At 43.3% G+C, this 25,184-nt stretch overlaps 1 protein-coding gene across 1 annotated transcript; it reads right to left on the bottom strand.

Moving 5' to 3' along the window:
* Positions 1–14,366: 14,366 nt before the first annotated feature.
* Positions 14,367–25,135, bottom strand: LOC148522690 (TBC1 domain family member 14-like). Its single transcript, XM_088473871.1, has 5 exons — positions 25,068–25,135; positions 24,786–24,914; positions 23,694–23,803; positions 21,437–21,695; positions 14,367–19,811 (listed from the first exon to the last, which is right to left on the bottom strand). Exons 1-5 carry the CDS (start codon positions 25,119–25,121, stop codon positions 19,746–19,748), a joined length of 618 nt encoding a protein of 205 aa, XP_088329997.1. The 5' UTR covers positions 25,122–25,135; the 3' UTR covers positions 14,367–19,745.
* Positions 25,136–25,184: the final 49 nt, after the last annotated feature.

The raw sequence follows: 25,184 nt of genomic DNA, 5'->3' as shown, positions 1-25,184 counted from the left end.
TTAGCAACCATCAATATTTCAGATTCAATGTAAGTACTTTTTCCATCGAATAGTGGGAATTCAATGGTTGCCAGTCATCGAATGCAGCTTTCTGATGCCCATCCGATGGCTGGCTGTGGGGGGAGCACATAACACTGCTCTGCACTGCACATCAGTGGGCTAATTGATGCAATCCATTCAGTGTTAAGCTGGCCATACACGCTACATTTATCGGGACGATCTGCCTGATATCGGCGGATCGCCCCGATAATTGTAAAGTGTGGGGAGGCGACCGAGGGTTAAATATTGCTCGGTCGGGCATGCCGGATTGTCCAGCATGCCCATCCGATGCGATATTTACCGGTAAACTGTCGGCCGCATCGGGCAGTGTATGCCCAGCCGCGGCTGACAGACAGACATTTCCTGTGTTCCTTCCTACGGAAGGAACAGGGAAATGTCTCCTCCCCTGGGGGCAGAGCGCGGATGTCGGGCTGATACACTGTGAGAGAAATCTTACAGTGTATGCCGGCGACATCTGCGGCTGGCAGTCTGTCGGTCTGACAGACATTTTATCTGGCCGTCTATGCCCAGCATTAGGGAGAGACTGGGTGCAGCCCAGCATATTGGAGAGTGCTCGGCCCGCCCCCACAGTGACATGAAGGTGGTGCCACAAGGCTCCACATCCGTTCACAGTGGCTCCACCTCTTTTCAGCTCAAAGTGCGCATGCACAAAGCTATGACTGCTTCTGCACATGCGCACAGTATAACCATTGCGATGGTTATATTATCGAATTGTTATTTGCCATCACATTGCTGGATTTAATGTTGGAAGCCCGGCAACCATTCGATGCCGGGCTTCAGATGCCCATCCCTACCTACCTACAAAAAAAAACCCAGTATCCTAATATAGATATTTACTCCAGGCACTGTTTTCTATGCATTTCCGGTGAAGATGGCGATGGTCCTGATTCAGATGCTGATTCCTACCCTGTTGCACAATGTTTTCTCTGCTGTGCGTGACGCTGAGTAGCACTGTGCGTGATGATGAGTAGCACTGTGCGTGACGCTGAGTAGCACTGTGCGTGACGCTGAGTAGCATTGTGCGTGACGCTGACTAGCACTGTGCGTGACGCTGAGTAGCACTGTGCGTGACGCTGAGTAGCAATGTGCGTGACGCTGAGTAGCTCTGTGCGTGACGCTGACTAGCACTGTTCGTGACGCTGAGTAGCACTGTGCGTGACGCTGAGTACCACTGTGCGTGACGCTGAGTACCACTGTGCGTGACGCTGAGTACCACTGTGCGTGAGGCTGAGTAGCACTGTGCGTGACGCTGAGTAGCACTGTGCATATGCCGCCATGGTCTTACGACAGTGGTTGAAATGTGAACTTAAACGCAGGATGATTGCAGACAGTGTCCAGTTTGGGGGAGTTAATGGGGAGTGGCGACTAAATTGAAAGTGTGCCACGACTGTTTTCGGGGGATGTCTCAACCAGCGACTGAGTCTCCGTATGCACTTAGGGGTGGCTCTTACAGAGGTTTTTTTTTGTTTCTTTCCAAACATACTTTTAAATACATAGGGGTCAATCCTATTGTACACGATGTACTCACGGGTGCCAGTCATCGCAACAATGGCCCCACTTGACGGCAGCCCGGATTCACCTAAAAGTGCTCGCAGCTCCATAGGGCTCAGAGCAAAATCTAAGCGAATTCGTGCTTGGTGCAGCCACGAAGGGTGCTATGTACTGGTCTGTTCCTGGCGTTTCAATGCTGTTGCAATGGCAACTCGCGACCTTCGCATGGAATAGGATTGACACCTTCATTTTTTTTTTCTTTCGTTTGTAAAACCTGAAATAAAGTTTAAAAAATACTGACATCTAGTGTCTTAGAGGTGAATTGCAGGCAATCATCCCTTCCTGTGATCATCCTTTTACTACAGTTATACAGAGGGTTGTATGCTAATGCCTCAGCTGCTGCATCTTTGTACGAAGACGCTGCATTGGTCACAGATCATACAATTATCGCTGTCCTGATTGAGCCTATGGTTCCGCAGAATGGCGGCAGAAATTGAGACGCCGGAGCCATATTTCTTGCGTACGGGATCACAGATGCAAAATGTTACACGCCACAGAAAGTCGCAACGTGCCTGCGATCTTTGCCACCATTCCCTGTTGCCTTCCCCAAATGCTGCCATACTGTCCATCATGCTGCGATTGACTACGGCAATGTACCTTTACGCATACGCAGTTTACCGATAATTGCTGAACTCTGTAAATATTTTAATAGTGTACAAATGCAGAATAAAAATACAGAATCTGGGTAAAAAAAAAAAAGCAAAGTTCCGATACGAGTGACCCACGCCATGCCTTGCACCACGTATCATTATTCCACAATTGAGATATGTTCATGTTTGGAAGTTGGGACGCCATGGCCCTGGGTACCACTTGGTCTAGAACCAGCTCTGGTGGCCACTAACATGCTTTCTGTATTATATAAATGGTCATTCACAGAGTCATATATATCTGAGTCTAATTGGGCACTTACACATAGAATAGGTTTCCCGTGATGCGCTGACAGATTTGCAGGCACCGCTGATTGAAAATGTTACCTATTAAATAGTTCCCTCTGTGTTTTATCCCTTTATATATTAGTTTGCTTTCTAAGATTTTCCTTCAGCTCCAGTTTGTCTAGAACAGGTATTCATTGTATGAACGGATCGGGATGGGGCCAAATGATTAGGGCCTTGTGAGATCTTAATCCAGCTTTGCCCTCTTCCCTTGTCCTTAGCACTATCCCTGGCACCAGTGCGCACCTGTTCCTCTGTCTCTATTCTCTCCAGTGACTCTGACCTTGCCTGTCTACCTGCTTGAGGGTACAGGCTCATTGATTGCTGTGATACTCGCCATTGTGTGACCCATCACTGCTTGCTTCAGGCTGTATTGAGTCTATCTACTCTCCCCTCTTTCCCAAATATTCACATATTTGTAGTTTGGTTATACAGTACTCTGTATTTATGCTACATGACATGTACAGATTTTGTTTACATTGTACGGCACTTATGGTCAACTTTCAGCGCCATATAAATTAAACGTAAAAATAATATTATAGACTGTGCAATACATACTGTGTCATGTATATCTGTCTTTTTTGTTATCTATTAATTAAACCATTAACTTTGCAGAGGGCCTCTGCCTCCAACACAACTTGGATTGGCTGCTCCAAGCTTCCCACTTCCACCTCTGTATTATTGACCGTCCAGCAGGGAGGAGATTGTATAGATAATGTTGAGTACATATGGGGAATCTGATGAAGTGGTAGACAGAGGTAGGAATCTCTGAGATCCATTAAGGGTAGGAAACACTATTTCCATGGCATTCATAATATGCCTTACTGACATTATTAACTTTCTGGTATTGATGTGTTATCTGGAAGCCTCCATTCCCCCAGGTCCAAATACTATCTTCATTTCTTGTTACTGCAAATACCCATTCCGTGGTAGTAGTTGTGCCTGAGGTCCAATCTTCTAGGAATCTTTTAAAAGATATGGAAGCAGACAGTTGTGAATGCTGTACAAGGCGCCACCTCTTAAATACCATGAAACTTAAATTCTAAAGTAACGACACAGACAACAGTTTTGGCGTTTAAAATTTTTGTCAATTTATATTTGACAAGTCATTACATTTTAGACTATAAGTTAATAATAATAATAATGGTGACGTCACATAAAGGCGGCACATGACAATAACAACCAAACAACTCAAACAAACACACACACAAGCCAAGTATTGGTGATCAACTCTCCTTTACGTTCAACCACCCGTCCAGGTGGCACAGCCATTTCCCGTCCAGGACAATTGGCTGTCGCCTTATTCCACTTCAAGGAGAGCGCACCCACTAAGCCTACCTATTAACATAAACTAACTCTGTGTCGTTCTTTCCGCCAAGCAAGGCCTAAATCGATGCTCCGCCACCATAACAACCCTGTAACTAGAAACACCTCAACCAGCAGAAAAATGCCTTCCAGAAAAATAGCCAAACCCGCAGGACTAAGATGCACGCCATCTCCACGATACCAATCTGCATCCCAGAATTGAATCCAAATAAGTTCCACTACACCACCACCATTCTCCAACACGTACCTCACCGCTGCAGTATTGACCTTCCTCCTAGCCACATCCAACCACTCACCAAAACCCCGATTTCCACCAAACTCTCCTATAGATAATGAACCACACCAACTTGCAGGAAGGCAGGGCTGCTGCTGCTATCAAGCAGAGCACAAATCCAGGGCAGTGTGCTGACCTAAATCATTCCCACACAGATGCAGCACAATATAACACGGAGAGAAAAACACAAACAAAGCAGTCGAACCACAGACACACCATACCGACAAGACATAGAAACCTAACAGAGTGGGGAAGGTGAACAACGTAAACTTGAGGCAAAAAACATAAAAAAAACCAGAGTAAACTAACAATCACGCCATATCATATCATTCAGAAGCTAGTTGGGCCCCCGGGCCATAATAAAAAAATCCTCAGACTCCCGCTGTTGGTTGGTGAGTGGTTAGGCCTCTGGTGAGCTACGTTGGAACAAAACAGCTAAACCCGTATGAATATAGAAGATTCCCGATGCAGGGGCAAAGCCGGAAGGCCGATTCAACATTATCTTAGCCAGTAAGGCTACACTGCCAGACGCGCTTACCAAATCCATTACCTGGTCAAATGACTGATACACAACACAACTCTGGAGGAATAGTGTCATTGACCGAGGAGCCTTGTGGACTAGACAGATGCTAATTGAGCCTAATTTTACCTGGTTCCTTCTTGGGTACGATTGAGAAAGAGGAAAAAAAAAAGTCGGTAGCGGAGGAGAGGGAAAAAGATCAGCCATCCAACTGAGCTCGACCTCCTTCATGATTTTCTCGTGCACCACATAGTGAGGAGGCATTTGCCTGGGTGCTTCCGTTCTTCCTTATTGATCCCTTTAATCAGGTTCGGACTGACCCACAGGGGTACAGGGCAAATCCCTGGAGGGCCCCACTCCCTCCTCTAGGGGTCATGTTCCAGACTGTGCACTGAATTGTACATTGTTGCTCTATTAGAGGGTCAGGTACCTTGTGGAGCAGGACCACTGATAAACATCGGTTCTTGGTTTGCTTTTATCGAAACTACACTAATATTTGCCTAATGATTAGCCAAGCAACTGTGGTGGCTGGCTAGTCACACCCCTTCTGGTGGATGACCACAATCCTTAAGCATGGGCCCCTACGTGCCCCAGTCCAACACTGTCCTTAATTATTTGTTAAGGGCAACATGATGGGTCTTCTTCTTGAAGCCGTAAACAGTGATTCCTGCTTCATCAACGTCCACTGCTCACTTAGTGGCTATCAACAGATCGCCTAATTAATCCACATTAATATTGGGCCCTTCTGAGGCTGAAACTGAGCAATCATCAAACAAATGGGATGCATGAGCCTACCTGTGCTGCACACCTGACTATGGAATATAGTCATCTCAAATTCTTTTGGATTTTAATTGATTCATATCTTTCTGATCGTTGTAATAAATACCAGCAAATACTATCTTCATCCATGTAATAAAGCTCCAATATGTGCGGGGTGGCTGTCTCTTCTCATTAGGATTGCATTTAGAGCAAATATTCTCTGAAAAACTGTCACGTTATTTCTGGTCAAAAATAGAACAATTTTGAAATTTTAACAGATTTCTCATCTGAGTCAGATGGTCTCCACGGTATCAGGCCGATAACTAATGCACACAACAGTGCTACATAGAACTACTAAGCTAAAAATAAAACTGAATATACTGCCTGGGGCTTATCCTGTCCTTGTTTGGGAAGGCTTCCCCTCCAGAGGGCTGAAATGCAATGGGATGGGGGGGGGGGGGGGGGGGGAGAGTGTAAGACTCTATTTAATAGAATCTCACCAGTAGCAGCAGTTATATAATATACTGTATCATAAGCTTTCAGCAGTAAATTACTGTAGGTTGCAAGGGGTCACATCGCTCCTTAACAATTCACTCCCACCACCTTCACCCTGACTAGTGCTCCCAAAGGTAAATACACTGCGGTTTCAGGAAAGGAACCTATGCATCATCTGCTTCTGTTGGCCACCCAGAATAACAAACCAGCCTAGCCTGACTCTAAGGATGTAAGGACAGAAAAGACGACACAGGAGAGAGGTGTGGCCTGTTCTACCTTCCAGGTACGTGTGCTTTCTGGCACTGACTCTGGAAGAGTCATTGTGTATATGGCCATGTAGGAGGAAAAGAGATTGGCAGGACTGTTACTGGGCTTTTCACAGCAATACTTGTAGAAATAAAAAAAAAAAAAAAAAAAAGGGATTACATAAGGTCTCTCTAGTTGGTAAAATAAATTAACATGATTTTGGAATCGGAACAGGAACTATCATTACATCTGCCACTAGTCATTGCACTATTTGCATTCTTAAACTACCCCTCAATTGGCTGAATTAGCATTAATAACACTAAACAAGGCATAGCGGAGTGTGAACTCTAGGGGTATAATAAACTATTACTGACTATTACTCATGAGGATAAAAGCTTCCACTTCCTCCAGCTAACACGTTTTCTGGTGTGTCCCCAACTTAGGTACTGGAGCTTCCTGTGATGCCCTAAATTCATGAGGACCTCATTGCTGGCATTGATTAATTAAATTGATAGCCGCCAGCAGTAGAAAGGAGATGTATATGATGTGTATGACTTTAGTACCCAAGAGATTAGGTCCACTGAAGTGGGAAAGACTTCAACTTCTCAATATGGAAAGGTTGAACAGGATATAGACACTTGTCGGTCAGTATCCTAACCCTACCTCTAACCCTCCCTTGTCCCTGAACCTAACCTCCCCACACCCTAAACCTAACTCTCCCCCTAGAACCTAAACCCAAGTACTTACCGCCGGGATTCTGGTGCCAGCATCTCGACTTTTTGTATATTAACCGGATCCCCATCCATACAGCCTATTGCACTCCCAAAAGACTCTTCAACTTTCTGTTACTTAGGACATCTACGACAACTATGGTCAGATGCAAAGGCCACCTGTCTCCTGTTGTGGCCCCATACTCATTGACTACTAATTTCTGTGTAGTGTAACAGTATCTATTGAGACTTATGAAGGTACTTGCTCTACCCAAACACTGAAATTATGTTGCACAATCTTTTATAGCTCTGCTCAATATCTCCCTATGTTTTATGCAAGGGTTCAATTTCATTAACAATGACCTATCACATGCTATATATTCCAAAATGGGCTGCCCTGACAAGTTCTTCATAGTCCTAGTTTCATCACCCCCGCCTTACTAAAATCAACAGTTTAGGCTTTGGGTACAAATAGCCATGTCAAAAAGACATTACTGTAAAAATTAAGAGTTTTGGTAGACTTACCTTTGTTAACTCTATTTCTTCAAAGTCCACAGGGATACCATGGAGTGTGTGCGCGGTTGGAGAGATCCAGGCACCAAACAGTCAAAGCTTTAGCTCCCAGGATGCACCGGTCCTCCTCCACATATACCCCGCCCTCAGCCACAGGCAGACAGTTTTATAAACAAGCCCAAGGCAGGAGCAGGAAGGAGGAGAAGGAAGAACAGTACACAAGAAACACTCTCCCAGAAGATTAAGTAATTCGTGATCAAGAGAAAAAATACCCAATGAGGTCAGGTGAGTGCCCTGTGGACCCTATGGACTTCGAATAAATAGAGTTAACAAAGGTAAGTCTACCATAACTCTTAATTTCTTCTTCAGGGTCCATAGGGATACCACAGGGATGTTCTAAAGCAGTATCCCCTAAGGGTGGGGACGCTCCTGAGCAGAAAGGAGAATCTACAACACCCAAAAGGAAGCATCCTGGAGAGGCAAAGGTATCAAAGGCATAGAACCTGAGAAAGGTGTGGATGGAAGACCACGTGGCCGCCTTGCACAATTGTTCAGCAGAGGCGCCACGTCAAACCGCCCAAGAGGGATCCACAGACAGAGTAGAATGTGCTGTAACCCTGTTTGGAACAGGAAGCTAAACTTGCTGGTAGGCCTGAGATATTGTCATGAGCCAACGAGCCAGAGTTTGTTTGTTATCTGGCCAGCCTCGTTTGTGAAAGCCCTACAACACAGAGAGAATCTGATTTCCTAAAGGAAATTATAATCCATGTAAATCCAAAGAGCACGAACTACATCCAGAGAGGCTTCTCCTGCAGAGAGATCCAAGGACTGGAATCCCGGAACCACAATCTCTTCATTCAAATGAAACCGGGATACCACTTTAGGGAGGTAACCAACCCTGGTATGGAGGACAGCTCTGTTTGGATGAAAGATCAAAAAGGGGGAGCGACAGGAGAGCACTGCTAAATCCGATACCCTGCAGGCAGAGGAGATAGCAAAGACACTCTTTCTCCTCACTATCAACCACTTGAGGTTCAAACGGAGAAGCCTGTAGAGCCCGGAGAATCAAGGACAAATCCCATGAAGTCACCGGCGGGACAAAAGGAGGTTGAAGGCGGAGAATGCCTTGAAAGAATGTTCTAACATCAGACTCTGGAGCAATCTTTTGATGGAACCAGACTGAACATCGTCTGGACCACAGAGCGAGAGAAACTCTTGGCTCTTAAGCGGAATGACTCAAGAGCCACGCCGTCAAAGACAGAGAAGGTAGGTCCAGGTGCAGGCAAGGACCCTGTGCTAGTAGATCCTGCCGTAGAGGAAGTGGAAAAGTAGCGTCTATGGAGAGACTCCATAGGTCGGTGAACCAATGTTGCCTGGGCCAGGCTGGGGCTCTTGCGTGCAGTCATCTTGTTTGAACTTTCTGAGAACCCCTGGGAGGAGGGAGATCGAAGTCCATGAAGGCGGCTGAGGGGTCTCTCGGTCCTGGACCCGTACCTGGGACCTTGTGGTTGTGACATTTGTCCACCAGGAGTTGAAAGACATCTGGGTGGAGAGCCCACTCTCCGGTGTGTATGTCCTGTTCGCCTAGGAAGTCCGCTTCCCAGTTGAGGACTCCGGGAATGAACACTGCCGAGATTGCTGGTGGATGACATTCGGCCCAGACCAGGATGTTTGCCACTTCCCGCATGGCTGACCAACTTCACGACTCCCTGATAGTTGAGGTAGACTACCGCAGTCGCGTTGTCAGACTGGATTTGGATTGGCCTGCCCCGGAAAAGGTCTTGCACCCGAGTTAGTGCCCTGTACACTGCTCACAGCTACAGAATGTTTATAGAGAAGCGACTTTCCTGGGTTGTCCACCATCCCTGAAAGGTATGATGACCGGGTTACCACGCCCAATCCACGAAGGCTGGCATCTGTAGTGAGAAGTTCCCAAATTGGAATCCAGAAGGGGTGACCCTTGTCCAGATGGGACATCTGCAGCCACCATGAGAGGGAAAGCCGAACCTCCAGAGAGGAGGATCATCTGGGACCGGATTAGATGATGCCTGTTCCACTGGGAATCAGTTGTTGTAGGGGCCTGGAGTGGAACTGGGCATATTCCACCATATCGAAGGTGAATACCATGGACCCCAGGACCTGCATTGCTGAGTGAATGGATAGCCTCCAATTGTGGAGCAAGTTGCGCACGTGCAAGTGTAGTGCGAAAGTTTTGGCCGCTGTCAGAAAGATCTTTGTATTTGAGAATCCATGATTGCCCCAGATGTACCATTCGCTGTGTTGGATATAAGGAGGACTTTTTCCAATTGATGAGCCAGCCGTGTGTTTGCAGGCAGTCCACGGTCAGCTGGAGATGGCATTGTAACAACGCCAAGATTAAGAGGTTGTTCAGGTATGGCAGGATTCTGACTCCCTGGCGGCTAAAGGTAGCTCCATAACTGTCAACATCATAAATGTCAACACCTGGACAATGTCTACATGGACAGAATGTCAACATAAGTATTAGGGTTAGGCTTAGAAATCCTGTTAGTTAGGAGATCAAATTACCTCAAAAACATATTGTCGAATTTATGACCATGTCAACATAATATACCGAACCCACTTACTTGGGTCAGGGTTCGGCTTACTCAACCCTGACACCCCTCCTACGGTCCTCTGTGCACACTGGAGAGTGTGCATGCCCATGAAACCAAGCCATGCCCCTTAATGCATGACATTTTGGGGGCATGACAGTGTCACGCCCCTGTTCTCATCATGCTGGGGGGCTTGCCCAGTGCTTCTCTCCCAGCAATGCACATCATCCATCATCACTCGGTAACAGCATCCAAGGGGGTGACACCAAAATGACAGTGCAGCTCTGCTATTTTGGTGTCACCTGTTGCGGCTCGCACCTCCCTAGTGACGCCACTGCCTTCTTCAAACCTCCTCTCAGAGTGACGGACGGTGGTAGAGAATGTAATCTATTTCCACATTATTTTTTTTTATATTTGTCATTTCACCATTAAAAACGTTGTGAGCCGTAAGACCTCTAACAGGAGTAATGTGTGGAGGTTTTAAAGAACAAATATTTAACATTAATATAATATATAAACAGAAATTGTTTATTGCAAAGGTAAATAATGGAACAAATAATAAGCGTGCTTATAAGCTGTGCAGCATGAAGTGTTTTAAATTAAATTGAGAAAACAGATACTGCTTCGTGCTTCGGAGGATCCTGCGTCTGTTTTGCAGATGAGTAAATCCGAAGTTTCACATTGGCTGGAAATTCTCCAAGGTAATAAAATGACTCAGTCTGCAGATTTTGGATTTGTCCGCTGTCCATGACCACTGATGTACAAGGCTAGAAGAAATAGCATGCATTGCATTACGATTTCTATCCTGAATCTATAGATGTTTGACGAGGTCCTCCTATAACTCAGTGTTCCCTTCCCAAAATTGATCAGCAGTGGACACTGCTGTGGCTGAGCAGTCAGGAAGATCTTTGGTGATCATGTGATGTCAGAGGAAAAGGGGGAGGGATTTTTACCATGTGATGTCAGAGGAAAAGGGGGAGGGATTTTTACCATGTGATGTCAGAGGAAAAGGGGGAGAGATTTTTACCATGTGATGTCAGAGGAAAAGGGGGAGGGATTTTTACCTATGAACATTCCAAAACCTATTTGCACACTGCAAAAAAAGGGAAATGTGAAACGCTTGTCCTGGATTTAGTTGATGAATCAGTTAAAACAGTGGTTTAATTAAAACATTTCTTTAAAGTCTCAATAATATCGAATGCACAAAATCACATATAGTGCAGAAAACATATATAGGTACACTCTGTATAATATAACCAAGAAAACATATATAAAAAAAATAATGAATTCAAATAAAAATTGCACTGAGAAACTGATTCAGACCCAGTCGCTAAGGAGCGATTGCTCGCTGCCGGGCGATAATTGCTCAGTGCGCATGCCAGTCTCAGCGATGGGGAATCGTGTGCTCGTAGCCCGCTACTTTGAGTGGCAGATAGTGCCGTTTGTGGGTGGTAACAGGGGAAGGTGCTTGTAAATGGGGGTGTGGTGTTGCGAACGCAGGCATGTCAGGCCAACAAAATGCCATTTAAGGGGCGTGCATAATTAGCAAAGTAGCGTCATTGTACATGTCACCTGCATGTATTTCAACCAGCACCGATCTCAGTGCTTGCAGCGGGGTAAGGCTACCTCAAGGGCTGCGAGCAGCTCCGATGTCTCTGGATGTTACGATTAATCAAACAATTCCAGGAGATGACGTGTGTTGCAAGGGGAAAGGGGGCGTCTTAATACACTTGCGAGCACTGAGTGCCGTAGCTCACTAAGACATAGAGGGCGTCCTTACACACGCAGTGCGAGCATTTACTTTAAATATGCAGCCCCTTTTTGCCAGAGAGCGGCTGCATGTTGCGAGCAGGTATGAATGAGCTACTGAGTCGGGTATATTGCAACAATGTATTCTCTCAGTTGTAGCATAAACACACTGATACAATGTATGTAATGTTTGCACACAAATACCCTTTAGTGAGGGAATAGAAGGATTATCCTGTTTAGCTCTAGTAGCAGTGTTCCTATGTAGATAAGCAACAAGTGAAAGTTCCGATGTTAGTGTGAATAACGCAGTCACTTTGAAATGAAAACTGTAAATCCAAATAACTCTGGTATATGCAATATATTTATGTCTTGTGAGCAGCACTTACACAGCCACTTGGCACTCCTAGGCGTCGATTGATTCCCCGTAGTACTAATAGCCCTCATAGGATTTCAAAATAGGGTTTCATCAGTGACGGCTGTCCTGGAGCAAACGACTGAGAGGATCAAGACGGAGGCACGATTTCCAAAGTGGCAAATAGATCTGCTGACGGACAAAGAGCTTGGTGCAGAGCAGTCCTAATCGTTCTTGTATCCTTAACGCATTTCGCCGGGTATTATGACACCCCCCCCTCTGGTTTCATCAGTAGGCCTGTGTCATGTGACTGATTTTCATAGACACAGAGAAAACAAAATAGCAGCTTGATTTAGAACTCTGAGGTGTCTTCTAATAGGTAAACTGAGAATTATTATTATTATTGTGGACCAGTGACATGCGGTGAGGTCAATGGCTGGGGAGGCACTGGCTGAGGAACAACCCTCCCCCCCCATTCAAAAATAATAATAATAAAAAAAAAAGCATACAGTTCCCCCTATTTAACAGTTTCTTGCACCAGGCTGAACCAGCCAGGGGATAATGCCATAGCAGGGGGTACACAGTGTGGGTCCCAGGACTGAAATTCCTTGGAAAGTAGGGATCTCCCCTCCCCCCTCCCAAGCCCAGTGCTATGCCCACACCCCTGATGGAGGTGGGTGCAAGGTTCATGGTATGATAATATAAGTACATGCCCAAATCTTAAGGGCCTGCTGGCGCCTGTAAAGAAACTATTTAAATACATACAAGACACTTAGGGGTATATTTACTAAAGTGAGTTTTTAGAAGTGGAGATGTTGCCCATATCAACCAATCAGATCTAACTCTTATATTCTAGAAGGTGCTAGTTAAATAGAATCTGATCGGTGGCTATGGGCAACATCTCCACTTCTAAAACCTCTTAAGTAAATATACCCCTTAATGTTTTAATAAAAGTTTATTATACAGCATCTTCACATGAGGGCAGTGGCCTTTAAGCTCTTTTACATATCCGCTGCCTCCCCAGGGCTTCTGAAGTCTTCGGGAGCTCTTGCACACTCCTTCCCCGCTGGTGGACTGCCAGCTGCTGCCTCACGCCGACATATGTAAGCCAGCCAGAGGGGGCAGCGCGATGACTTGGCAAGCCATGATTGGCTCACAGTGACCATCTTGAATTAAAAAATTGACACCTAGGCTCCATTTTTAACATTGGAACCGCTGCTGAATGGGCTACAGAATGGGCTGACAGGGACTGAATCCACCTAGATCCAGGCCTGCCACCATGCCAGCTATATCCGCTGGGTCCCGCCACTAACTCTCACACCTCCGCTGTGTCCCCGCCGCATATGCCCGCTACCCACCCAGTGATGATAGTGGATCCAGTGACTGATCCGCTGTCCAATCACATCTTCCTGACTTGACAGGGGTGTGCTTTCTTGTCAATGTGGCACCTGATTAGGCGCCGCTTTGTCCTACTTTTTCAATGGGACTTTACACAACCCATGGCATGGCCCCGCCTTTCAGCGCTTTTCTATTGTCAGCGGCCTCTCGACTGATTTTTACTGTAGAGATTAGAATAATGCAAAGCAAATATTTAATGACACAGAATCTGTGTTTAAAATAATACAAAGAAGATATTTATATCATTATGACAGGTGGGGCTCTGCCTCCCCTGACTGCATGTCCCACCTCTAAGTGAATTTTTTTAAAACAGTTATCGGTCATTGATTGGATACCCACTAGCTAAGCCTTAAGCATCAGTGACACCACATGTCAAACATAGGGCCTCATCTATCAGCAAGTGATATTCTTGTTGTCATTAGTTACTAATCTTAATTGGTGCGCCACCAATCAGCTTCTGTCATTTTTTCAAACACCACAGTTAGGAGCCGATTGATTGGAGCACCATATAAGTCTTGAAACGAGTGACAACAAGAATATCACTCGTTGATAATTGAGGCCCATAAACCCTTGCAAAAAAAATGGTGCTTCAATACAAACACTATAGACAGCAAGAGAAAATGATAGTGGGTATGCAGTCATTGCAACAGATGGGTGCCATTTCCAAACTTTCACTTAAACACTAATAAAGCCATATATTTGGACAATAGTGGTTAAAGACTCTTAGAGAGCAGTTTATAGATTTGGACACAGGAAAATTTACTGGATGTCGTCTATGGACTATCTCTCGCTACAGTGTGCCCAGGCATGTAATTATCTCCTTTCATCCAATGAAAAATATAAATGAAGTGTCATTCATAAATCTACTCAACAAAGCAGGTAAAAAAAGGACATTTAAACCTCAGACACAATTTTTACATAAATTTATTTACTAAAACCATATTTACACTTCAAAAATACAACTGAAAACGTTCTTTCCCAAAGTGAAACAATGCTACACAGACAACTGTACATTTTACACAGAATTGCATCGGGTTTTATCATGGCCATACAACTGCACACTAAAGGGGGATGATTTTATTTTTTATTTTTTTTCTGCTTTTAATTGTTTTAAGATTTCACATTAACAGCATGATACCAACAAGTGTTACATATTATATGTATCTTTGTATCCAATGTGGGAAAAAAAAAAGTTTAGAACATGGCATAAGTATATGTGGATTCTTAATCTGCACTACCACCTAGATGTTACATCAGCCTCCTCCCTCTCCTAGCCTGAGCCGCCTTGGGACTGCTCCATACAGAGTAAGCTATTAAATTCAATATGCCAGCTTAAAATGACTTTGGCGGGTGTGGAGGAGGGTTGGGGGGTGGTAATGTGGTGGCCAATGACAAGTTGCCATCTTTTCAGTGCAGCTTGTGCTGGGCTTTCCCGTTCACAGATCTCTTTCCCTCCACAATCCCAAACTTCCTCCAGGCTATGAAAAGAACCAGAAGAGTAAAATGGCGACATGAAGGTTATAGAAATGTAGCCTGTATGTGGTAGTGCAGAGTCGACCATCTAAAAACCCCCCAAAAGCAGCAATAATGCATACCCGTTATCTACCCACAGTGCAGGCGGCCATTTTGCTGGGATGAATACTGGTTCAGACCACAGAACATTTCCCTTCACCGAGTATGTCAAGGGATTTGGTGCAACATCTGAGGACAGTTCCACACAGTCCTGTACACAGGAGCCCCAGTGTTTTAAATTATTTAAATAAATTAAAAAAAAATAAGCCAATAGACAAACAAAACCACACTTAGTTGATGGATAAGTCCACACCATCCATACGATTTGAACGCTATACATCCGCCAATATTTACCACTTATATACACACAAATGGTGGTTGGTTTGTTTTCCTTGATCCCTGATTTGAGTAGGACGCAGACGGTCCTTAGCAGTTCTTTAATAATGATTTGGTATAACGCTAACCAGAGAAACCATTTAATTTAAAGCCTTTACAACACAAATCTTCTTAAAAGTATTCCCAGAAACCCCTATTTATTAAAGTGGAACATTGCATTAGTAGAACTACAGGTTTTTTTCTGTCTTACTGACACTGTACACAAGAAAAAAAAAATATATATACAAAAAATATAACCATTTTTATAAACCATTTCCAAGTATACACAACTAAATACAGTAGAGGTGAGCACCGACTGTTTGCTAGTGCTCTCATGGTTTTCCTACTCTGGGGACCTACCCATACATATATGAGAGTGGTATTAGGAGACTTAATGCGTATTCATCAGTACCACTTGTGACAGAAAAAAGGCATGAAGTACCAGACAGCTGAGATAAATGTGTTTTTAATTAATTCTCCAATTCTGTTATTTGAATTAAAATGGGAACGCCTCAGTATTATGCATTTTTTAATATATGCAAATTAAAAAGTAATGTTCCAGATGCCTGCAGCTTCGATGCTAATAAATATGGGGATCAGTTTTCACAGTTATAAAACCGGTAACTCCCACTGTAGCTTTAACCCACCCTAAGGGGAGATGTGCTAAACCGTGGAGAGTGATAAAGTACTAACCAATAAGCTCGTAACTGCCATGTTACAGGCTGTGTTTGAAAAATGTGAGATAAGAGCTGATTGGTTGGTACTCTATCACTCTCTAAGGCTTAGTACATACCACCCCCCCCCAGTCAGATTATGCCTGCTGTCTTTTAGCTGTCTAATGGCTCCACGTCAGCGATCCCTACACATCTCACAAAAGGCATTGCCGACAAACACCCCAACACATTATTCACCAGACTTTCCTTCAAAACGCCAAGCAAAATATCAGGGAATTCAACCTCATTGTTTACTCCGTAGAAAAGACTTGTGGACTAGTAGACTCAATTGGTCCCAGCTGACCACAAGGGCGGCGCTCAGGGGAAAGTCTCTGAGGTGTGTGCTAGATGACATGCTGCCCATTTTCGTTGTTTTGGTCCATGCAGCATTTGCTATACTACAGTGCGTAATGTTACAGCGGTAACCGCCTATTTTTACATGCACTCAAATTGCAACGGCTAATGAATCCCAATACTGGTCCCGTAATACAGCACATTAGGAGGCCTTTCATGGCCACTCATCAAATCTCTCACAGCTATTTTGTAGCACATTATGCACCCCTCAGACCGATGTGCCCTACAGAAAAAGAAACGCTGGAAAAACCCAGCCCCAAAAATATAGAATAAAAATAAATAAAAACAATCATGTTTACCTACTAGTTACAAGTGCAAAGAGTCCGAAGTGGAAACAAAAAAGGTCTCATATGACTGTGATATGTATGATAAAATGTGTGTGTGTGTGTGTGTGTGTGTATATGTATAATATAGATAGATATATCATATCTCTTACCAGCGAACGTTTACTTGACCCTTAGATTGTTGAACTTTGGTGATATACAGATTTAGTCAGATTTGATCATATTAATCACGGATTAGAAAAAAAACTAAATCCAGCATTTGCTTATTATGTATAAAGTGCTTAGTTTAACGTACATGAAGATGATTTTTTTATCACAAAATGGCAGCTGCGTGTTCACCATTTGTCAGCAGAATGAGGGACCCATTTAACAACGAAGCATAACTCCTTTACCGCTCCCTAAAGGGGTTATGTCATCTAATCTGTATTCAACATACAGCGGCAATCTAAGATAACCGCTGTTTGTCACTGCATCGTTCTTGCCATCTTTAGATGAATGAGCAAACGATCAATATCTGATTGCTGTGGATGGCAGCATATGTACAACACTCATACCGTGTTATTGCTCTAGCATTCTTAATATAAGTGGGTCCTTATAAGTGTGTTTTGCCTCTAGTGGCTCATCTTCCAGTGGGGCCTACTTTACAGTATACATGCAGATGGACAAATGAACTGAGCAAGTGCAATAAATGATTTGTACCTTTGAATTTTAGATACAGATAACGCCCTAACTATCCTAATTAGCCATCACATTTCTAACCTGTATAAATAAAATTTGTAGAGTCTCCGGGGTATATTTACTAAAGTGCATTTTTTTTTAGAAATGGAGATGGGGCCCATAGCAACCAGATTCTAACAAACCTTCTAGAAGATAAGAGCTAGAATCGGATGGGTTGCTATAGGCAACACCTCCACTTCTAAAAACTCTCACTTTAGTAAATGTACCACTCAGTGTCAAGACTAATAAACACCATCGCTGCCTCTGTGGTGGGTAACTAGATGTTCCTGATGATGGTAGAGGGGTCTCAGAAGCAGTCATCTCCTCCATACTCATTACTCAACCTGGTCCTCAGGTCCTGCTAACAGTCCAGGTTTCCACATATCACAAAAGAACTGGTGTGTGTGGATTAGTGGCCAATTAATTATATAACATGCAACGTTCTCCTGCAATTTTGGGAGAACAGGTTGAAAACCTGGCATGTTTGCAGTACTGAGAAATATCAGAGTACCTACACACGTTAAAATATATGTGATCATTGCACAATAATACACAGTTCTGAGTCTCTGATGGCTAAAGTGATTATCATCTGCCGTGGAGCCAGATTAATCCATCGACAGCATTACAGATGTGTGCACATCTTTAGTCAGTGCCCACTGAATGTAAATAAAAGTACAGTTCATCACTAGATAATGAAATATCCATATTTGCAGGTCATCAAACCATGTGAACAACAGGTGGGATTTTACAGTATTCACATGAGGAGAACTATAGCGGGTTTCCAAACTCTCTCATATGTGGCCAAAACAGAACTATGGATGAGGTTATTCGTATTGTATTAAAAATGATACAATATGTCCTTGTACAAGGTCAAATAATAAAGGATCATATTGGTCAGGATACATTACTACCCAAAATTATCTACAGCAGGATTAAGTATTAGGTTTAAAATTATTTTAGATGACCCAAATAATTCTTCCATTGTCCCCATTTTCAACATGGTGCATTGGGGAGCGCAGCATTTTAAAACCCACCAGCATTAGCTCAAATGTTCAGTCACTCTTCCTCCCGGGATAGGCAGAAGCATTTTGCCTGACTACTCTTGTGACAAGAGAGAAAATGCAATATGGAACTATACAGAAACCTCTCTCATGTGTAAAGCAGGGAAGGTCCCAGTCACTGAGTCACACAATTGGGTGTGGATAACTTGTGAGAAATTGGTTCTACTGCATGTGCATTCACCAATAACAAAGGTGACTGGGACCTTCCCTGCTTCACACATAAGGGTGTATAGTTCCATATTGCATTTACTAATTGTGTTATTTTCTGTTCCTTTTAATACATCACCGGATTCATATGGAGTGACTACACCGGATTCAATACCCACCTAGTTTTGGATTTATGACGTGTGTATTTGTTAGGTAGAGCTTGTGTCTATTACATTTAGTATATTTTTAGTTGGCTTGGTTAGGTGCTACCTCAGTTCTAGAACAAGCTCCCACCGGGGAGCGCAGGTTATAGTCTGCGGTTTCTGTTTTAACATTCCAGGGATTAATAGGTTATGAACATCCCGAGTGACCGTATCCACATGTAGGGGTATTAGTATTAGGGCGCTATTCTCTTACAGGACCCTTTTTCTCATGTGGTAAATCCACAGCTAATGCGTTTTAACCCATAGATTCCGGGATAAGTACTCAGAGCTAAGGGTCAACTCATACGCGGCACCAGCTATAAGGATGCTTACCACGGATTTCTATTCTAAACTCCATCAGTTTTGGCTGGAGTTGGTGACCAGATATATATATAATATACATACATATATAGTATATATACACACACATACATATTATATATACACATATATAAAATATATATAATTTTTTAAAATGTTACAAAATGCTCTTTCATAATGAAAGCAAAGGTTTTCCTACAATGTGAACCATGATGAGCTGCCAGATTATCCGCTATAAACAATGGCCCAAGAGAAGAATATTCCTGTTTTGTTCTTTGCAGTGGAAAAGGAACCCTAGAACCACCTATTCAGTTACCCTACTACACAGACGAGGGGTTTGGCCTCATGTAATGAAGAAAACATTTGCCAACCTCTGCCCTCCCAGGACCCTGGTTTCGGTGACAGCGTCAACGTCCTGCTGATTAACAGTGTTGAAAACGGTTTCTGGAGTAAAGCTGATCAGAAAGTACCGACTTAAATAATTTACGGCCAATTCCAGTGTTTTGCACAGTCGTGAATTAGAATTCGGTTCTCTCTCTACGATGATCACCTAATCCGTGGCATTCCCATGGGGAACACTACCCCATCGTGAGATAATGTTCAGAGTTTGAGGTTGGGACTCCTGTTCTCCATTTCACGGTTATCTTTTTGTAGTGCCAACAGAATCTGAAAAATAAAATCAATGAATTTTAAAGTGACTTTTACCGGGCGAGCCATGCACCTACCAGAAGAGGTATGTAGGGGTCAGAGTGCCCCTGGCAAAATAAGGGACTGACAACCCCTCTCCTCACAGCTCCTTTCCTATTACACAGCTCTCCCCCATCCCACATTATAGAGAGAGCCATGGTTACAGAAAGTTTTCTGGCATGCAGTTCTGTTTGAATACTGGAAGTACCATGCTGCACATGACTTGGGAGTCCCAGCGATGTGTGCGAAAACGATGTGCAGAGCTCACTGCTCAGTCATTTCACATCTCACTCGGATGTATATATGAGCACGGGCATATCCACCCCTCTGGCCCCGGCTGGCAGCGCCCCTGACAGGTGCCATCCTGGTCAAGGGGTAGATACACCCCTGCCTACCAAGTTTTTAGCATTGTAAAATTCTGCATATGCTTAGAGGGAATCAGTATGAATGACCGCCAGACGTCAGCCCGGCGGTTCAAATCCCTACGCTGGCAGCCCAATGGGTGAAAATTCTGACAGTGCAGTTAAGTATACTATCCCTACCCCCCCTCCCCCTACCTTAGGGGTGCCTAACCCTAACCACCCCCCGTTAGTGCCTAACCTTGACCTCCCACCCTAAACCTATCCCTCCCGGGGGGGGGGGGGGTGCCCTAACCCTAACTCCCAAATCCTAGTGCCTAAACTTAACCCCACCTTCCCCTAGCCTAAGCCTAACCTAGGGGGTCCCTAAACCTAACTCCCTCATCCCCGGCTAAGTATACTCACCACCGGCAGAGGACGATTGGTCCGGCGTCCTCTCGGCATCGGGATTAACATAGGCGTCGGTATTTCGATGCTTATGTTAAATCCCTTGCCGGGATTAGTGTCGGGATTGAGACCTCATAACTACATCCCGCTTAGGGAACAGACTGCTTATTAAACAGGGCATTTTACATGTGTGTAGGTTACTTAAATACTAGCCAGCAAAGACTGGGATTTTTCACTTCATTTGTGATCAGTATACCATGTATCCATGATTAATTCTGCAAGATCATCTTCTGTTGTTTGGGACTCCTGAACCAAAGGCTACCAAGTATGGAGCTCTCTAGGCAGAGCTTATGGACACATCAAATACAATATTTTATGTCAATTCATTATCGATCTGCCGAATTTTTTTTTTTTTTTACTCTAGCCAGTTAATGCCTATATAAGTTGAATGGCCCAGTAACTTTTCTTGCATTCAGTAAATGCAATAGATATGGGATAGTGCTTCACGCAGTTAATAAATTGTCCAAATAACGAAGTAACAACCCCAGTGCAACTTTCCAATACAATCCCACCTGTGTAATACACGGCGTAGTGGCCTGTACACTGCCACCCATTTGCCGGGGGAGAGATTAGGAGGTTTGGACAAATAAAAAAAAAATCCTTAACAGGTAGACATTACATTAATAGCAAAGACGTGAATTGACATTTAACTTACTGGGGGAAGGGGGGGGGGGGGGGGGGGGGGACCTCTTTATTTGTTTTTTTGGAGTTTTCCTATTTACTGCATTGTCTTACAACTTATTTTTTATGCTAGGAAACTAGGCTATCCAGGCTCATAACACCCCATCGCAGCCATACCTGAGCCCACTTCTTATTCCGGCTCTGCATCTGAATTGCGGCGATGGAGAGGAATAGATCGTCAGCGGATAAGTCCTCGGGCAGCTTGGTCAGAAACTGGGCGATGTGAATGAAATCCATTTTCGTTAAAATGTCTTCAAAAAGTCTGAGTATTCCCAAGGCAGTTCTGAACAAAAACTCTTCGCCATCGCGGCAGAACACGTCCCACACTCTGCACGCCAAATCCAGAGGGAGAGACTTACTGTACAGGGTAAATATCCTGAGGGTATAAAAAAAAAAAAAAGATAATATGAAAAAAGTGTGATAATGTACCATTTACATTATTATAAGGACCAATCCATAAACCTATGAAAAACAAGCGTACAATGAAATGGAATGTAGTCGGCATCCCAGCGGTCAGATTACTGGTGCCGGAACCCAGACAACAGTCAGAATCCCGACCGCTGACATCCTGACGATAAGTATTAGGGTTAGGCTGCGGGGGGGGAGGGTTAGCATACTTAACCCTGTCGGGATTTTGCTAACCGTACTCGGACCACCGGCATCCCAAACCTCCAGGATCTTGTGCTGCATTCCTCAATCTGAAGGCCCCCATACATCAGCAATTGATTGCAGCAATCGTGCAATTTGCAATCGATTGTGTATAAAAAATCTTTCCCTTTTTCAATCGATTGCAGATTGCTGCAATCAATTGCTGATGTATGGGGGCCTTGACATGGACCTACACATATCACTCTCCCTTATTACCACAGTTCCCATTCTCATTAGAATAAACTACTTCACACAACCTTAAATGTATTAAACCATTCACAGAAACACCCCAAGCTCAGCAGGTAGCGCTACCCTATATAACTCACCACTTCGTGCCACCTCTACATTTGTTGCTGCACAATTTATCACTGCTTCACAGTCAAATGCTAGTTTGTACCAATGGACTATTCATGACACATTTCAAAGGATTCCATTAAAACATTAGCTTTAGGAGATGATTTATGAACATTTAAGCGACTGGTTCTCCTCACAAAGCAGAGTCCTTGTGCATTTCTCTTCCTTACTGCATTTATATTAGAAACAGATATGAGCAGGACACTCTCACATTGAACAAAAGCATGGTTATCACAGAAGAGATATAATAATAATCATAATCTCTTTTAATTGTCACTATGAATAAAATTACTTCATCACACTATTGTGATTTTCCTGTTTCCCTTGTTTTTATGTTTATGAGGAACAAGAGGTATCCTAGTGTGTTTGAAGAGAAAAAAAGAGTGGCTTTTGTGACTTTGGGCAGACCAGTGTACTGTAGAAGGAAGATGTTTACCTGTACCATTTTATCGTGAAGGAACTTTTTATCTGGATCAATGGGTTATTGATGGTGACATTGGATTTATTTATTTATTTATTATTTACACCATTCCCTTGGAAGAAACGGATTCAGGAACTTTTAATTAGGTGGTGATATTTATTGTCAATTGAACAGATTTTTATTGAAAAACTTATTCCCTATTGAGTTTTTTTGACCAAGGTGCACCTATTCTTTTCTCTGTGTGTTTTGGTATGTTTGCGATGCCGATGCGCGTCCCTGCCGTCGTATAGTTGGATCGTTCATTTTACGGAAAAACCGTAAGATTGCGATCTATTGTGTAGGATGTGTTGTGATGTATGTATGATCGCAACGATCAGTTGTGCACCATTTGACCACATCGTATGGAGACTTTCAAAAGGAAGAATCGCAAGGGCAATCGTACAACACATTGTGAGGTTTCTAATCGCACAGTCTATGGCCGGTTTTAGTCTTCTATTAAGTACAGTACTTCTTTAAAAGTTAAAATGTAATCAAGTATTTTATCTCTCCATCATAAAACTACAAACACATAATAAATAACAATCAATGACTAAAAGGCTAAAGGTAGAGGTCAAAAAGATCAAGACTTCTAAAAGGACTCATACTGGGTTATTTCCTTTCCTGTTCAGTAATCTCTCAGTTTATGAGCCCATCAATCTATACAGACCAATCAGGTTACCTATAAGGCTGCAAGCCAATCCCCACAATCAGCGATGCACTGTGTATTAACTAGCTTCAGATACACGCAACCTTTATAATGCGATAGCAGCTAGATTTTCTGTTAGATGTTGTTCAATATAAATATATTTTAGACATGTTTCCAGAATTTAGTATAGTTGACATGCAATATTATTATTAATGGCTCTTTAAAAATAATACACATTTTGACGTGGATTGACAGATCACCCTTACCAGTCTATCAGGTAGATATCTGGCGTCAAATTATTTTTCTTGAAGTGAGCAAATAACCTTGGTAAATTTTCTTCGAAAAACACTTCAAACGATGCAAAGTAAGTTAACATCTGCAATAACAATAGACACAAATGCATTGGGAAAACCAAGACCAATGGGCAACATATTCTTTACTGTGGCAAAACAACAAAAAAAACAGTGCGTCATTTACATAAATAACAATAATAAAAAAATAAATGATTTAATAGAGTTTCCAAACGGCCAGAAAGTCAGCTGTGTTTGCTAAAGAAACTGCAACATTCTAACAGATAGCGCATTTTATTACTGAGTTTCACTACGTGGGACCAAGATAACTCTAGCGCAGGGGTGGCCAATAAGCGGCCCACCAGCTGTTGTTGAACTATACATCCCAACATGCCTTGCAACAGATTTAGCATGGTCAAATAGCAAAACTGTGGCAGGACATGCTGGGATATACAACAGCTGGGGGGGGCTGCTTATTGCCCAACCCTGCTCTAGAGGCTATGTACAGTATAAAGCCTACAGTCTGTTTATATATTAAATGTCAATTGTCAAGTCTGTCTGTCTGTCTAACACCCTGTTGTCCTAGACATCTGCCATCAGGGATATTACAGAAGTGCTGTGATTTTCTTAGACTGGTATTTGCATGAAATATGGCACTAGGTTCCAAAACATTTAAACAATATAATAAAAAGGTAAAATATGTTGGCGGTATATAAAAAAATAGAACAAACAGTAATGTGCGGAAATAAAAATGCAATATACATTATACAACCGATCATTTAACCGTGACACCACCCACACTAGCTATAATTGCTTGCTTTAAACAGATTTATTTAGCATTCTGGTTTTGCCTTGACAATATCAATAGTGAGGCTTCTGTATTACACCATCAATTATTATATAGCCTCTAAGAAAAACATAGAACCACGGTACCCTGGCTCTTAATATACAATGGTGCAACCAACACGGACAGTGGTGCCCGTAAAATAAGGATAACAATGGCGCAACAATCTACAGTATAATATTCTGAAACAAACAACAACGTGACAAGAATGGTGTAAGACTTACAAGGCCATGGTCCACTCTGAAAAACGCCATCTGACAGGGTTTATTTAAGAGGTTTGAGAAAGCGATAAAGGCATCAGCAGTATCTAGGTTCAGGGAGAGCACAGCAGCAATGAAGGACATGCCCTGCACCTGGAATAGGGACGGATAATGAGAGATGCTATCAGGGAACAGCAAGTTCTGAGGCCACAGACTGCAAATGACGTTATGTCTTGTGCACGTCAGGAGGGGCACCTGCAGCACAAGATAAAGTCAGGGAAGGAAAACTACGTGATCAATACTTACATAACCAACATCAGGTCTGTAACATGTGTAGGCCCCTAATATACTGTGCAGCATGTCGTGATAAGGGCCACCCTGAAATGAGATACAAAGGATCAATAAGGACTGTTATCTCTCCAG

This window comes from Taudactylus pleione, unplaced genomic scaffold, assembly GCF_031769625.1.
Source record: "Taudactylus pleione unplaced genomic scaffold, aTauple2 ptg000143l, whole genome shotgun sequence".
NCBI lineage: Eukaryota > Metazoa > Chordata > Amphibia > Anura > Myobatrachidae > Taudactylus > Taudactylus pleione.
Note: the sequence above shows the minus strand (reverse complement) of the source record. Positions and strands in the feature narration are given on the sequence as shown.

Coding starts and splice junctions, on each gene's coding strand:
- LOC148522690 (XM_088473871.1), bottom strand. CDS start 25,121: ATGCTGCACAGTATATTAGGGGCCTACACATGTTACAGACCTGATGTT. Junction 23,804..24,785: donor TCAGAGTGGACCATGGCCTT/GTAAGTCTTACA, acceptor TTGTTATTGCAG/ATGTTAACTTACTTTGCATC. Junction 19,812..21,436: donor GGAATAAGAAGTGGGCTCAG/GTATGGCTGCGA, acceptor TTTATTTTTCAG/ATTCTGTTGGCACTACAAAA.